The 15,168-nt window shown below is 40.3% G+C and overlaps 1 protein-coding gene across 1 annotated transcript in view; it reads left to right on the top strand.

The window, feature by feature from the left end:
• Positions 1-211: 211 nt before the first annotated feature.
• MAP3K21 (mitogen-activated protein kinase kinase kinase 21) overlaps positions 212-15,168 on the top strand; it is a gene marked incomplete at its 5' end in the record, with an annotated part of 38,252 nt that continues 23,295 nt past the window's right edge. The window contains one exon of the mRNA XM_084203005.1: positions 212-947. Coding sequence (XP_084059131.1) covers positions 212-947 — 736 coding nt within the window. The remainder of the gene's footprint in view (positions 948-15,168) is intronic.

The raw sequence follows: 15,168 nt of genomic DNA, 5'->3' as shown, positions 1-15,168 counted from the left end.
CGCGCGCGCCTGCGCTCTCCCCGCTGGAGCCCCGCGGTGGCGGCGGCGACCGGGCCGGGCGGCCCCGCCCCTACCCGCGCCCCGCCCTCCCCTCCCGCGGCTCCCGCTCGGCGGCGGCGGCGGCGGCGGCGGCAGGTGAGGATGCGGCTGGGCGGGCGCTCCCGAGTCGGCGGCGCTGCTGCTGGTGGCCGCCGGGGCTGAGGTCGCTGCCATGGCTCTGCCGGGCGCCGGGGCGGCGGCGTCCGCCGGTAGCAGCGGGGCTCCGTGCCCGCTGTGGACGGCGCTGTACGACTACGAGGCGAGCGGCGAGGACGAGCTGAGCCTGCGGCGAGGGGACGTGGTGGAGGTGCTGTCGCAGGACGCGGCGGTGTCCGGCGACGACGGCTGGTGGGCGGGGAAGATCCGCCACCGCCTCGGCATCTTCCCGGCCAACTACGTGACCCGCCAGCCCCGCGGTGGAGCGGCGGCGGGGAGCGGCGGGCGGGGGGACCCCGCGGGGAGCCTAACGGAGATCGACTTCCAGCACCTGGAGCTGCAGGAGATCATCGGCGTGGGGGGCTTCGGGAAGGTGTACCGGGCCACCTGGCGGGGCCGCGAGGTGGCCGTGAAGGCGGCACGGCAGGACCCCGACGAGGACATCACGGCCACGGCGGAGAGCGTGCGGCAGGAGGCCAAGCTCTTCTCCATGCTGCGGCACCCCAACATCATCGCCCTGCACGGGGTCTGCCTGCGGGAGCCCAACCTCTGCCTCGTCATGGAGTTCGCCCGCGGCGGATCCCTCAACAGGGCCCTGGCCGCCGCCCCCGGGGCCGCGGCCGCCCGCGGGGGCCGCCGCATCCCCCCGCACATCTTGGTGAACTGGGCGGTGCAGATCGCCCGCGGCATGCTCTACCTGCACGACGAGGCCATCGTCCCCATCCTGCACCGGGACCTCAAGTCGAGCAACAGTGAGTCCCGGGCGAGGCGGGGGGGAGGTGACGAGGGACCTTCGGACGGCGACGGCGAGGGGATGTCCCCGCCTTAGGCCGCTGGGCCCGGGGGTCCCGGCGTGAGCCCGGCCTGGCGGCCCTGGCCGCGGTGCGGGGGCGGGTTGCCGGGCCTGGACGGGCTCCGTCCGAGAGCCCTGTTCCACCGGGGGATGGGTGTCGCAACTCGGGCACCCGGTGCCAGAAGCTTGGGCAAGCGGCAGGTTGGTTTGCCGGGCTGTGAGCTGGCTACGAACTCGTGGAAAGGTCGAGAGGAGCCGGGGGTACCTTCAGCGCACGCAAAGTCCTGCCCCCTCGGAGGGAAGCTCACTCAGAGCGGGATAAAATTCTGTGTGCAACCACCACAGTTGCAAATCTACAAGGCTATATTTACTCTGATGCGTTGTGTGGTCCTGGTTTTAAAACTAACCCAAGGAACCAAGCACTTTGTAAAGAAAATATTTAATAAGGGTATCACTTCTGTTTCACTGCCGAATAATCATATGTGTTTCTGATTGTCACTGCATGCATTTAACATTGCTAAAATTTACCCACTAAGCCAACATTGTGGTGGAAAAGACAAGCACCTTAAAACCAGTAGAAGCATTATCGTTCAGATACCAGATTTGCTTTCATCCCTTGGCATGGGCAAATGCACCTGCAGGAATGAGGGAGTTGCTCAGTTCATGCTTACTGGCTCCTTGGTCCATCTGACAATACAGAAGCATCTAAGATTTTGGCCACTGTGCATTTGGAAAGCTGGCTTACTAGAATAGTGTTTATGGCTTGCCATTGTAGTTGTGTTTAGAAATGATGACCTGAAGGTGGAAATCTGTGTGTTTCCATAAATATCTGAAACTGTCTCAAATCTTTACTTTTTGTTCTGAATGTTCCAAAAGTGCAGCAATGTGTTAGTCTTTTTTTTTTTTTTTTTCCAGTTAGGAGTCCTTAAGTAGTCCAGTAGAAGCAAAAAGCTTCATTCAAGTTTGAAGCACTTTAAGAGGCTGTGTGTCTTGAAGGTCACCATGCATGGCCTGTTAAGACAAGGCTCAGTCATGGGACTGACTGTTCCAAGCATACTTTCACTATTTGTTTGATAAAGAAAGAACCTAGCTCAGCTGTGTTTGTGGTTCTGTTTGTAGCGTAGGTGGTGAACTCTTGGACGTTTAGCGTCATGGCTAACACCTTTATTTCTAGCAAGTGGTCTGTAGCCAGCTTGTGCCCTTTTAGTTTGCTGCTGTATAAGCAATGAGCTGCTGCACCTTGAGTGTTTAATGGCTCTCCTTAGACAGAGTGGGCTGCTGCATGCTAGCAGCATGTTAAATGACAGTAACAAAGTTCATGTCTGAAATTCATAACCCTGTGGTTTAGCATAACACTGGGAGCTGAATTGGGTGTTGTTGAGAACTGATTACCATTATCATCTTATAGGGGTAATGACAGAGCATTTAAAAAATACAATTCTGATTATAACCTTAGCCTAGGTGCCTGTTCACTGCTTCCATTACTAGCTCCTTTTGCAGATGCACTTAACTTGAGCTAGTTATATCTCCCACCTGTATTTCTTAGCAAGAAATACAGATGGGAACTATCTTAGCAAGATGCTTCAAACAAACTTCTTAGTTTGAAGAAGTATTGAATATGTTAAATAGAGTTCTGTCTCTTGATCATGTACCTGAATGATAGTGTTGGAAGACAGTGGTGCACTGGTGGTACCACAGACTGTTCAACAACATGAATTTAAACTGACTACTGCAAGTCATGGCAGTATCCCCTGTTCTGGTAACTCATCCATTCATCGAAGATTTCCCTTCATTCTTTTCTGTAGTCTCTTGCAGTCTTGCACAGTGGGAGTGGAATGCTGCCAGGGTTGAGTGAGCAACTTGCTCGGCGGGGATAGTAACAGTTCTGCGGTGGCTGCAGCTCCAGACAGGGGTCTGGCAGCACCCATTCCTCACCTGCTCATCGCTGCTTTCCAGGCACTCCTGCTGGTGGTGGTTCAATGCTCGCCCTTAAGCAGCTCGAGGTGGTGTATGAATGTATCAGTTTTGTGCTAGCTTACTTATTTTTGTTAAGAAGGATGTTTTTTCTTCCTCAGACAATAAATTGGAAAAATGACTGTCCTTATTACAGTGTGGTAAGGAATGCTTCTCAAACTACTTCCCTAGCAACTAGGCAGGAACTAATTTTTCCAGCCAGGGAAAGGGAGCCCCTTCTACCACTGTATTTGATCCAGAAAAGGTATGTGTCTGGGCTTGTGGTTGGCAGGCAATAGCAAGCATCTCAAAGGCAAGCATGTTACTTCTCTCTGTGCAATTTTATGGAGTTGGGATCTCTATAGTATATCTAGTGTGCCTTCATTGATGCCAAATTGACAGGACTGGAGAGAAAGTGCCATAAACAGGAGAGCCATGAAAGCAGCCAGCTTTTATTACCAGCAGTGACTATCTGGGTTTGAATGCTCTTGTTTCATGGGCTCTTTCTGTGAGATGAGAAAAGGATTGTGTTTCTGCCAGAGTAAGAGAAATTAATAGGTAAACAAATGTTTTCTGTTTTGGAAAGGAAAACTAACAAACTTGGTTTTGAGGGCTGAACATGGAAGTGAAGTGTGACTTATGAGTTTTATTAACAGCAGAGGGAGTTTCTTCAGTTCTGGAGTCCATGTAAAATAAATTTAAATTTACAGGCGTTTCCAAAGCAGACAAAACAAAAGTGTAAAGAACACTTAGCTTTAGATATGAGTGATTAAATGAAACATAGTAACCATAGTGTCTAATGTTGCCTTATGAATTGTGGCTGCTTTATAAAACCTTGTGTGGCTGAAGTGGTGAGAAGTTCCACTGACAAATATCTTGGCCTATTTTGAGGATAACTTCTCATAAGCAGTTCTTACATTCCTCAGTGTACTTTATGGATTTAAAAAAATAATCTAAAATAAAATATTAAGAGGTGAATTTTACCTAATTTAAAATATGAATAAAAATAATGGAAGAAAATATTATTTTTTTCAAACCATCATTGTTAATAAAGGAATTCTGAATTAATCAATGCTTTAACAGAAAAGGAGATGTCTTAAAAATAGTGAAAATACTTGAATATTCCTAACTCTGTCTTCCGGGGAGGAAGTTATTCTTGATTTAGCATGCCTGCTGATCATGAAAAAAATTTAGGTTTTACTGGAAATAGAAGACAGGAATTCATCTACAAGACGAGACACCAGAAGTTATGTGTGTCTTTTTACCACATCTCAGCTGTTTTTCTCACTCTTTGGAAGGGCAACTTTTTTTCTCTGAGGGAATGAAATTTGCTTCTGAGCAAGGACACACTGTTTGTTATAAAACCTGTGGTTGTGTAAGGGCTCAGCACAGCCTTCCCTGATTATTCTATCCTGAAGAGCGCTAGTAATATGTTCAGCTAGAGTATGGTACATTTTCGCTTTTTGAAGTCAAGGCTAGAGAAAACAGAGGTTTTTGATTCTGAGGTTGATTTCAGACTGTGCACTGCTTCTGCCTTTAAAAAAATGCACTTTATCTCTTGTGTACTTTTGGGAAGCGTTGCAATAAGTTCCTAATATCTTACTTATGGCGTAGACCTATCCATGGTTACAGAGTTGGTTATGTGTAGATTAAGTGTACTAACACAGTACTGATAAAGTGCTCTGTACTCACTTGTCATCGATGGATATTCCAGAAGGGTTCAGTTTGCTGTGGCTTTCACCAGCTCCTCTAGCAATCCAGGGTCCTTTGCAGCCCTCAGCTCTGTGAAGGGCGTTGAGTCTATATTGCTTTTTGAGATTGCCAAGGTCAGCTTGAGTTTCAAGGATTGTTGAACAAGGCCATGGAAGTGACAGTGCTAATGAGAACTACTTGTAATCTGAAGGAATCAAACATAGGAGAGGGCAACTCACTGTAATGTCATGTTCTTCAAACTAGTATAATGAGTAGCAGTTAGAGAATAGAAAGCATTTGATTTTAAAACCTTAAAAGGAAGTGTGATGTGTTTTGACGGAACTGTTGAATCAGTTGCTTTTGATGAGGCAAGGTGTCCTGGAGTTTAAGAAAAGCAAGAACAAATTCTCTCTGCTTCTTTGCTTTTACAGGTTATTTGCAGCAGAATTGCCCAAGTTATGCTATTAAACACCTTTTAAAATAGGATGGAGATGTTTTCCAGAATTTGTAAAAACTACTTTGTCTCACACTTCTCTTTATAGCAGCTTTAGTCTAGCTGTTCGGGGAGAGGAAGAGAAGAAACTGGAGTTAAGCCTATCTGCCATTTTCTGAACTGATTTTATGTATTCTGAAATTATGCACTAGGGTGCATAATTTGTCTCTTAACTCTTTTGAAGAGGTTAAGACTTGTTCACATCACAAGTACAGCTCTTATTAAATGTTTGAAATGCAGAATCTTGTACAGTTACCAAAATAATTCAAAGTTACATTCTATTACAATTGTCTTTGGTAGTTTTGAGAGAGATGAGAAAGGGCTTTTCAGTAGATTTGAGCTTCAGTGTAACTTCCTTTGAAAATAAAGTTCCAAGATGCCCACTGATGGCAGTGAAACTTGGAGTTTTTTCTGTCAATAGCACTGTGCCAATTACTGCTCAACTATTGTGGTGTAACAAAAATAAAAAACCTGATGTGTTCTGCATCTCAGTCTTCTCCTCTTGGCACTCCCATTTGTGGAACTTACAGTCTCATACTGGCTTCCACATCTCCAGTGTCCCTGGTGGGCTAAGCCTGGCTGTCCCAAGGTGCCTGTTTCCAGTGCTGGGTAACTCAGGCACCTCCTGTAGCATGCTGCAAATGCTGTAATTGGTTTGACACCGCTTGTACTGCCTGGCTAGCTGCTAAGCTGCTGGTGGCTGGTGTCTCTGAGGTCTGGAGCGGAGTGGATGTTTTTCCTGGCAGAACTAACTGAAGTTCCTCTGCCACAAGGCAACCAATTTTCATAAAATCCATAGGAACCACGTCTTTGAGAATGTGGTATCACTTAGATAAATATCAGTCAGGTAGAATAGTGGGCCAGAAGTTATTTAGCATTTCAAAATCTGTATGCTGTAGTTTTTCATGCTGTCTTCATATAGGAAGTCATGGCACTTAAATGCTTTACATTGTTCTTAAGTTCCAACTTTGTGATTTTTAAGTAATTATGCCAGGTGTAGCAGGTTCCTATCCCATCTCTGAGAGGCAGTAGCCCTGCCTTGTGCTTTGCTGTAAAAATAATGCTGCTGCATTGCAACATTAAGAATTGGTCATACATCCTGAAGCATCTGGAAGTGTATATGCAGGAAGGAGCACTGGTTTTTAAAATCTTGTTGGCTAAGTAATCTTTCAAAAAAGCACAGAAAACCAAAATCAAACTACCTTCATGCAAATAGCAGTAGGATTGCAAAATTTCATTAATTTGGGAAACAACACCTGTTTTGAAGATTGTGATCTACTTAAACTTAGTGTACCATTGAATTCCAGTAAGTTTTTTTTGAATGTCCTGAAAGAGTCATGAAAGAATTCTGTGTTTCATGAAACATTGCTCCTAGTAGTTTTTTTTTTCATTATTTCATGTGCGCTCAGACTATGAAAATAGGGATTCTATTTTTTGAGAGGCCCTGAAGGTTAGTTGGATTCTGTGGGAGCATCAAATGTTTAGCAGCTTTGAGCTAGTATTATCTTTTTCCAGGTCATCAAAGGCAATGCTGTGTGTTGCACCTGGTTTAATATTCACTTGATATATATGCTTGTTGCATATAAATATGTTGTGTAGTTTGTGTCCAGAAAGATACTGGAATTCAAGAGAGAACAATTTTGAGTAGCTGGTTGCTACGATTGTCTCAATCCACCATTGAAATAATTATAGTGTTAAAATGTTGTAGAGGCCTAATTTCCAGTTGAAGGGTGTGTTTCATCATTTAAAAATAATATTCAAAAACATTATGATTTTAATACAACAGCCATCAAATGAAATTTTGTGAACTGCTGCTCTCTAACACAGTATTTGACCTAAGCTTTCAGAGGAGGAGTAATATCCAGCAGTTGTTTTATTTGTAGATGAAGACTTAACTGCAGTAGCCATTTATTTCACCTCAATTACTGTCTTCTAAATTTGCTTCTGTTTGATGTTTTTCTGTGTCTCAAGTCTGGACATTTAACAGGTGGAAAAAATTGCTCATTATTTTAGAACAAAGTCCCTCAAACTTAACAAGGCTGAAGTGTATTTACATGTAGTGCTTAATGCTGAAAACAAGACTCTAGGCTGAAACACTAGCTATATGTAATTTGATTAATTAAAAGCTCATGAAATTTTAATACCCCTATTTATAACTAATTTTTAATTCAGACTTTCATTTTAATGTTTTCCCAACTATGTCCAACTGGCAGCTATAGAGAGTTGTTTCTTATTTGGTGTTGAGACTGCATCTCTAACAGGTCAGATTATTTAGTCCAGAATAATATTGCTTTGATCTTTCTCTGGATCTAACTTGGTTTTTCATGTCTTTCTTCTCTCTGCCTTTGTTCTATCATTGTATAACACCAAGTGATCTGGTTTACAACTTTTGTAAGATTGTTTTGGTTTTTTGTTTGTTTTTTTTGTTTGGTTTTTTCTGCTTTATGTTACACTCATTCCTAGCAGGTTTCTTCAGGACTTTCATTTGCACCAGGATTTCAGGTGACCTTTTCATGGAGAATGTGGGAGTCACATTCTAGTCTATATGTTGTGTTTGCTCACTGCTTTTGATGATAAAGAGCTCTGTTTTGGGGTAGCATTATAAATTGAAGTGTAGGATTTTGGATTAGAGTGGTTTTAGTATTTGTGTATTAAAGAAGACTTCAAGCACTATTTGGCTCAATTTTTTTTAAAAAAGCTGGTACCCTAAAGATAGGCTCATATATATCTTTTTGCCTCTGACAATTGTACTGCGCAAGCAACCTATTTCCACAAAGGTCAATAGAAAAACAGACAGCTAAACACCTCCCATTAGCTGTTAAAATACGTACACAAAATTGTATAAGTATTTTGTTCAGTCCTCTAAACAATGAAAAATAATTTTAACTGCTGTCCATAACGCTTCTTATGTACTCAAATAAACAAACTGCAAGGTGTGATTGAAATGTTGATGTTGTTGGTGTTATCCAAGCATTAGAAGAAATTGGATATAACTCAGTTTTCAGTTACAGATTATTCCCCCATCCCCATTGGAACTGCAGGGACAGGGCATGTCTTTGGACCCTTTTAGCAAATATTAAAAGTTCCACGAAAATGTTCTGCAACCGCAAAAGAATAGAGAAGTAACACACCACTGAACTGTATTTGGATGTTGACTGCTGTTTTGTGGTTTCTTTGACCTTAGAAGAGAATGGCTTTTTGTTTGCCATCCGTAAGTTTTCTTACCATGGAGTATGAGCTTTCTTCTAAACTTGCTTCAGTGTTGCAAGTTCTGAAACAGGCTGACCTTGTATGATAAACATTTGCAAGGAGTGGATGCAGTGTAGGGTAATTTCTGACCTTGAAATTTATTTCTGATTATTTGTTAAAATTTAAGGCATTAGTTTCAATAACTTTCAGTAATAGTGCTTCTAAAAAATGCAGATTTTTTTTTTTTTTAAGCTTTGGGATTCTTTTGTTCATTAGAAGCAGAATTAGGACATTGAAATAAACATAAATACAGATGATATATAGATACAAACAGATAAATACCAAAGGACTTGGCTGTCTATATTCATGAGCAGTACAAAAATAACAGGCGGTGTAACTTACATTCCTGGATTGACAGCTTTAAACTACATTTCATCACTTTTATCTTGCTTGACCATGTTACTAAGAGCCTACCTCAATCCAGTCACTGAAAATAAGTGGATGTTTAAATTTTAACCCTCTTACTGCATGTTAAATTAATGGATTAAATATGGTAAGTTGGAAAAATTACATATTTGTATAATGTCACCACAGAAGTATTCTTCCTTCTTGGAGCTTCCTGCCAGCTTTAACCTTTTTTGTGTGGGGTGGGGGTCATAGCTCCAGTTAAATCACTCCTAGACATGCCAATGTTGGCTACATAATCATTCTTTGTTCTCTTTACAGTGACTAAAATCTGTGTTTTGGCAGGTGTACTATTAACTCAGAGCTGATAAGTCGGCCCTCCCTTTCAAAAATGTAGGAGTAAATGCTTCATTGCTGTGGTTCATTATGGGACAAGTTAACCCTTGGAACTGGTTATATTTTAGTTCTGAATGTTCAGGTAGTTCTGTGATTTTCTTTTCTCCTAGGATTAGATGCCACTGTTCTTCCTGAAGTTAATTGCTTTTTTTTCCTCCTGTATTATGTAGAAAGGAAAGATATTGTACTTTTAAACTCATTGCTTAATGTTACACTATTGAGACAAACAATCAGCTTTCCCTTTCATTTTCTCTTCTGAAGAGAAGGACAGCACTGTCAAGTTTGCAGAGTTCTTATTTCAAAATAAGCATTTTCACTTTGCTGTTCTTGAAAATGCATTTAAATGTATTTTAAAAAAACTCAAACTTGTCTGTTTTTTTTCTACTTTGTTTGGTAGGTAACAGGTTGTTTGGATTTTTATTTTTTGTTAAAACAGCAGGACTCTTTCAAATATTCTTTATAAAATAAACTAACAACTTAAAATTCTTTATAAAGGGTAACCTATTAAGATTCCTCATAGAAATTGTGTTAACAGGGTTTCATGCTAACTGATGAGATTCTAACTCAATGACTAAGTATCTACAACCAGAATTTGGATTCATAGCAGTTGGCATCTTCAAAGGGGATCCAGGAGTTTTCTTCTGGTTTTGGTTTATTTTATGGGTTCTTTCCAGTAGTAGATTTTGTCAAAGCGGATTTTATAATGGAAAAAAACATAGCAAGGCTGGATCCCATCTTTAAATCTCTGACTAAAACCAGGTCTAAAAGGATTGACCTGTTTCTGTTGCTTGACTTCCCACTTGTTGCAACAGGTGCCATATGGTTTCCTGGGACAGCTGTAGCTGCATGAGGAGGCTTCCACACCCACTTCTAGGCAGCTTCTCCCCCCTCCCACCTGTCAGCCAAATCTACACATCTCAGTCTCTGCCTGTGTGGTCAGTAGGTCAAGTTAAAACTTTGGAGAGATTCAGCAGGAAACTACTCTAAGTTGGTTTATTTGCCAGCTTCATTTTCTGCTGAGCTATCTGGCTGGTTGTGTCTCCCAGGAATACAGAGCTGCTAGACTCAGCTTGGGGGGGAAAAGCTGTAGAGGGTGAGGGGCTATAAATGAAGAGGAAGTTAAGGTTGTTTCAGTGACAGCAGATTCTTACTGTCTTGGTTGTGATATCAGACTACACCTCTTTACTTCAACTTTGCTAGCAAGTCACCTTTAAAAGTAGAATGTCTTTTAAATTTTTTAGGTATGTATCTATGTATTTCTATTAAACTTTATTTCATTTTGATGTGACTCTTTTTTGCGTTAAATATTCTAATTTCAACACGGCAAATGCACCTTGAGATAAGTCACAAAAAATAAAGCAACAAGGAAGTTCGTAATTGCAGAGTGTAGTGTGCTATGATCAGGAAAAGTATGCCAACTATGTAAATACTTCCGTGTACTCAGAAGCTGTGTATTCTTCTCATTAGCTTGAAATATCAAACTGCATCGAGTCATGTTCCATTGACTTCAAAAAAATAACTATAAATCCAAGCCAAATTTGAATGAAATATTCATAGCTTCAAAACGAAATATTGAAAAGGTGATTTGACTAATGATAGATAACTTAAATTGTTAGTTCTGAAGGAAGGTAACATCTGTCAGCTCTTGCCCTTGGATGCCATTTGTGAGATTATAAACTTCATCTGCATTCCCTGTTAAATTCTGTATGTTGTATGACATACATTTATTTAGGGAATGGCCAGGTCTTAAATTTGGGTTAGGCAGGAAATTAATATTTTCTCCAATCTTCTCTTGGTGGAAACTGTACCTGATATATTATATATTGACAAAGACTTTTAATGCAGTTAAATAGCTTTAGTTTGCCTTCAATTTTGGTTTTTTAAATCCAGGATGAAGTTCCTTAAAAAAATAAATCACTTCCATAAAAAAGATGGTGTACTTTAAGAAATGGATTCACAGCCTCTTTATTCTGCTGAGTTTGAAACTAGAACATTATTCACAACCTAACTGTTATCCTTCTCATCTGCCTCCATTTTGGTCACTTTTTTTTTGTTTCTATTTTTGAGGTCTTTTTTCTTCAGAGTTGCCTTTTAAAAATAGCAAGTGAAGAAAATAATTGCTGTTTCAAGTAAGTGAGGAAGTTCTTGGTAGGTAGAACACAACTCAATGTTTTGAGTTTTAAAGCTGTTTCAGTATTAACTGATTTCCATGTAGTTGTGAAATTATGGAGGAATTACTTTAATGAGGTTGTTTTTTTCTTAAATTTAGTTTTTAAATAGGAGAGTTAAGTTTAATATTTTGTTAAAGAGAACTTGAGAATGTTTGGTGTTCAGTCTGCTTTTGATTTTTTGCTGATGTAGTATCCAAATCCTACATTTTTCAGAATTTACTGCTGATCTACTGTTTAAATTATGATTATTTGAATGTCTAATTATAAATGCTTGTTACCTCTAGTACTTCCTGTTACAGCACAATAGAAATTTCTGTTTTGCCTTACAGACCTATCTGAAGAGCAAGTGAAGCACAAATGGCATGCAGTAAAGTAACTTGCAGCATCTGTAGTCTGTGCCAATAACTTGTTAAAACTGCTTCTTTCTCTCAAGTTTGCATTTGCCCAAAGTTGCTTTAATAATAGTTATTAAAGAAGTGAAAGGAAAGCAAAAAATGGTGATGCAAGGTGTGTTGGAGCTGTTGAAATCTCTTGTCCCTTTTCCTCTCTTTCCTTCTCCCTCCGTTTTCTGCAGAAGGCAGGTGACTCCTAGTCATTCTCATCCTTTGGTGCTTTTCTTTTGCCACATATCCTACCATGGGCCGTGCTTTTCTTATGAGGTTGATGTGTATTTGTCAATTCATGATGTCAAGGACTTTTTGTGTCAAGTCTTGTCTTGTTTTGGCTTTCCAACTGGAAACACTTTGTTCAGGATTTTTTTTTTTTTAATGTTGGTTCCTTTGAGGTACATTTTTTGGGTTGTTGGTTGTTTTAGGTTTTTTTTAAGCTGGGTATTTTTAGAGAAATGCATTTAAGAACAAACTGCTCCTTTCAGTTAAGTGTGAAAATTAAGAACTGTTAATATGCCTGCTTAAAGGGACATAGATAATAGAGGAGCACAGTATCCATAGAATGAAAAAGTTTCCTGCATATGTAAAGGATAAAAAAAAGGATTTTATCCTGTTTAAAGGATAAAATTCCCTTGCTGATGCCCTCTGAACTTAATCTAGTGAGACAGTCACAATCTGACAGATATTAGCTACAGAGATAGCAGAGCCCATCCTGAGAGCCCATGGGAGAAAAGGAAGGTATTTAAGGAGTGGTGCTGCATGGGCAAAAGTATCATCTTTTTTATAGACAGAAGGGTTTCTGATCAGTTAATGTTTTCACTGAGATATTTAATTTGTGGTTTGCACACCTGATTTTTTTCACTATGGTAGTTAATCTGCAGTTTAAAACCTAGATATGGCTTCTATAAGCAATGTTGAAATTTTATTTTCCAATTACAATTGGAGCCAAATAACAGTTCCAAATGATGGAGGTGGGTCTCTTAATATGGGCAAGGTATTGTGTTTCATTAATTGAATATACAACATTTAATGAGGTTTTTTTCTGCCTGTTAGTCCCCAGATAAAGATGCAGGGTCACCCTGCTGATTTTGTTGCATGTTGATTTAGTGAACTAACAGGAACCAGATTTGCTTGCAAACAGTTGGAGAGGGAACTGACTGGGTGCAGGGGGAACAGAGACAGTAGCAGCATTGTCTGGACAATCTCTATTTGCAAGTAGAGTTGTACAGCATAACAACTTTCTTTCCTTTATAGTATTCTCTAAGAATGACTTTTTCAGAGGTGGTAAATGTAGTGGATATGTAGGCATTCTTACCTATAATCATAGTAACTTAAATAGCTGTGGTATTAAATAGCTTATATTTGCAAAGCCTATGATAGTCACCTGTTTAACAAACTGCAGATAAAGTAGCAAGAAATGGTTGGTAGCAATTGACTAACTTGGGAAAATAAGGTTGCTTAATGTTTTATTTTTAGTGCTAGCAAAATAGGTAATATAAAGAGGGTATAATAGAAAGTACAAAGGTGATAGGAGGGATAGAATGAACTTAAGTATTTCAGGATGATTCTTTTTTAAGTTTAAGTATTAGAAGGTAGTTTTAATTCAGTACATTTAAACTACCAAAAAGGTGTTCCATCCTTTGCCTTGGCTTCTCTCAGAATACTTTTTTTACTTAACTATTTTTTATGTATGGTAACTGAAAAAAGTCACCTGAAAACACTGGAATGCATTGTTCGTGCAATAAAACTAACTGTATGAAGTCTTTGGTTTTAAAAAAAAATTCAACTCAAATTCAATTAAAAAAATTCAGTGTTGTCTTAAATGGGAACTTTGGCTAGATAAGGTTGGAGAAATACAGTCTATATGCACTTAGAAACAAAAAGAAAACTAACATCGTAGGAAATAACCTGCATTGAAAGAGTAGCATTGAAGAGCTTAGTTCTAGGTATAGGTTTCCTAGATGTCTTGCCTAAAATGTCTGTCCAGGCCTCCCTCAGGCTTGCTTCTTAAACACTACTTCTTAAATTGTATTAATTTTAACAAATAAAAAAGAGAGAAGCTGAGGCAGGAATGTGAGCCTTTTATTTAGAATTATGCTTTAAACAAAGTGCATGCAATTTAAATTAGTACTTCTGGTTCTTCTCTAGGCTTTCAGCTTAGTCTTGAAAGTAGCACTGTGGATGTCATTCTGTACCTGAGTTTGGCAGATGTGCACCCCCAGGAATCTGGTTTGTCTAAATGTGCTCTGTTCTGTTATTTCTGCCTTATCGGTCTATATGTAGGCTCTTGCCTAATTTTTCTTTTTCCCCAATAAAATTTCAACCCAAGCTCAAAAGAACAGAGGATGCAGTTCTTGTTCAACTCTGGCCAGACTTGGTCTGCTATTTCACTTATATCTCAGCTTTTGCTCACCTCAGAGAGAGCTTTACTGCCTGTGTGGAGAGTTTGGAGATGGGACTGATGCGATGGGAGTAGCACAGGAAAAGGAGTGGCAACTGGGAGCATTTGAGGGGAATTTTTCTGGGACCTGTGCATCCTTTTCAAGCGTAACTTCTGTGTCTTTCTTGACTAAGATCAGCTGGTATGGAAACAGTGGTGGTGTGGCAAAGAATTGTTGCTGGGTCTGTTTTAATTAGAGGAGCACAGACTTGGGAAGTAATGGCTGTCTCCATGGCAAAGTGTTAGATTTTGGTTTCTAAAAGTGTGCAAAACATCCTACCTGCATACTGTTAGACCATGAAATATTTGCATTGTGCCATAAGATCAGTAGAAAAACATTCCAGCTATCACAATGATAGTGCAGAAAGCAAGAAAGATTAATGGCAGTACTATTTCAGGGACCATTAGGTTTAAGAGGAATGTGTGTTTGATCTTGCTACTTTTTTGAGGAGTGAACTCTGCTTTACACTGCAGAGGAGGTCCGAAACGGGGATGGGAGAAAAGAGGCAATAAAATTCCCTACCCTGGTAACTCCAGATAGAGCTGAGCTTAATCAGAAGTGTACCTGTAAGTTGGACCAGCCAGAGCACCTAGGAAAATATTTTGTTGTTAAGAGCACCAGTGCTGTAGGTCTGCATTCTGTTGTTAGGTACGGGTAACTTCTGTTCTCATAACTTCTCTAAACCTTTGCTTAGCCTAGCAGAAAGGACAGGCTCTCCTGATTTTATCTATATAAAAGACATGACTAGATCCTAACTATTCTATTTTCTATGTCTGCTTCAGTTCCTGGTATTGAATGTGCATGTGCAGGTTTAGTCATTCAGTATTTCATATGCGGTGTTATGCTTTGTAAAATTCTATTGATACCTCGCTGTTTCTACTTAACTAAGCCTTCTTTGGTGACTTTTAGAATTGAATGAACTACTTTCACAGCTACATCTAGCTTGCTAGTTTTCCATTAGCCAGAACAGCAAGGCGTTTCTTCTTCCTTCATCCCTTTTTTTATAGCTATAGATTTTATGATTGATCTTATGCCAACTTGCATATTTTTT

This window comes from Fringilla coelebs, assembly GCF_963513975.1.
Source record: "Fringilla coelebs genome assembly, chromosome: 3".
NCBI lineage: Eukaryota > Metazoa > Chordata > Aves > Passeriformes > Fringillidae > Fringilla > Fringilla coelebs.
Note: the sequence above shows the minus strand (reverse complement) of the source record. Positions and strands in the feature narration are given on the sequence as shown.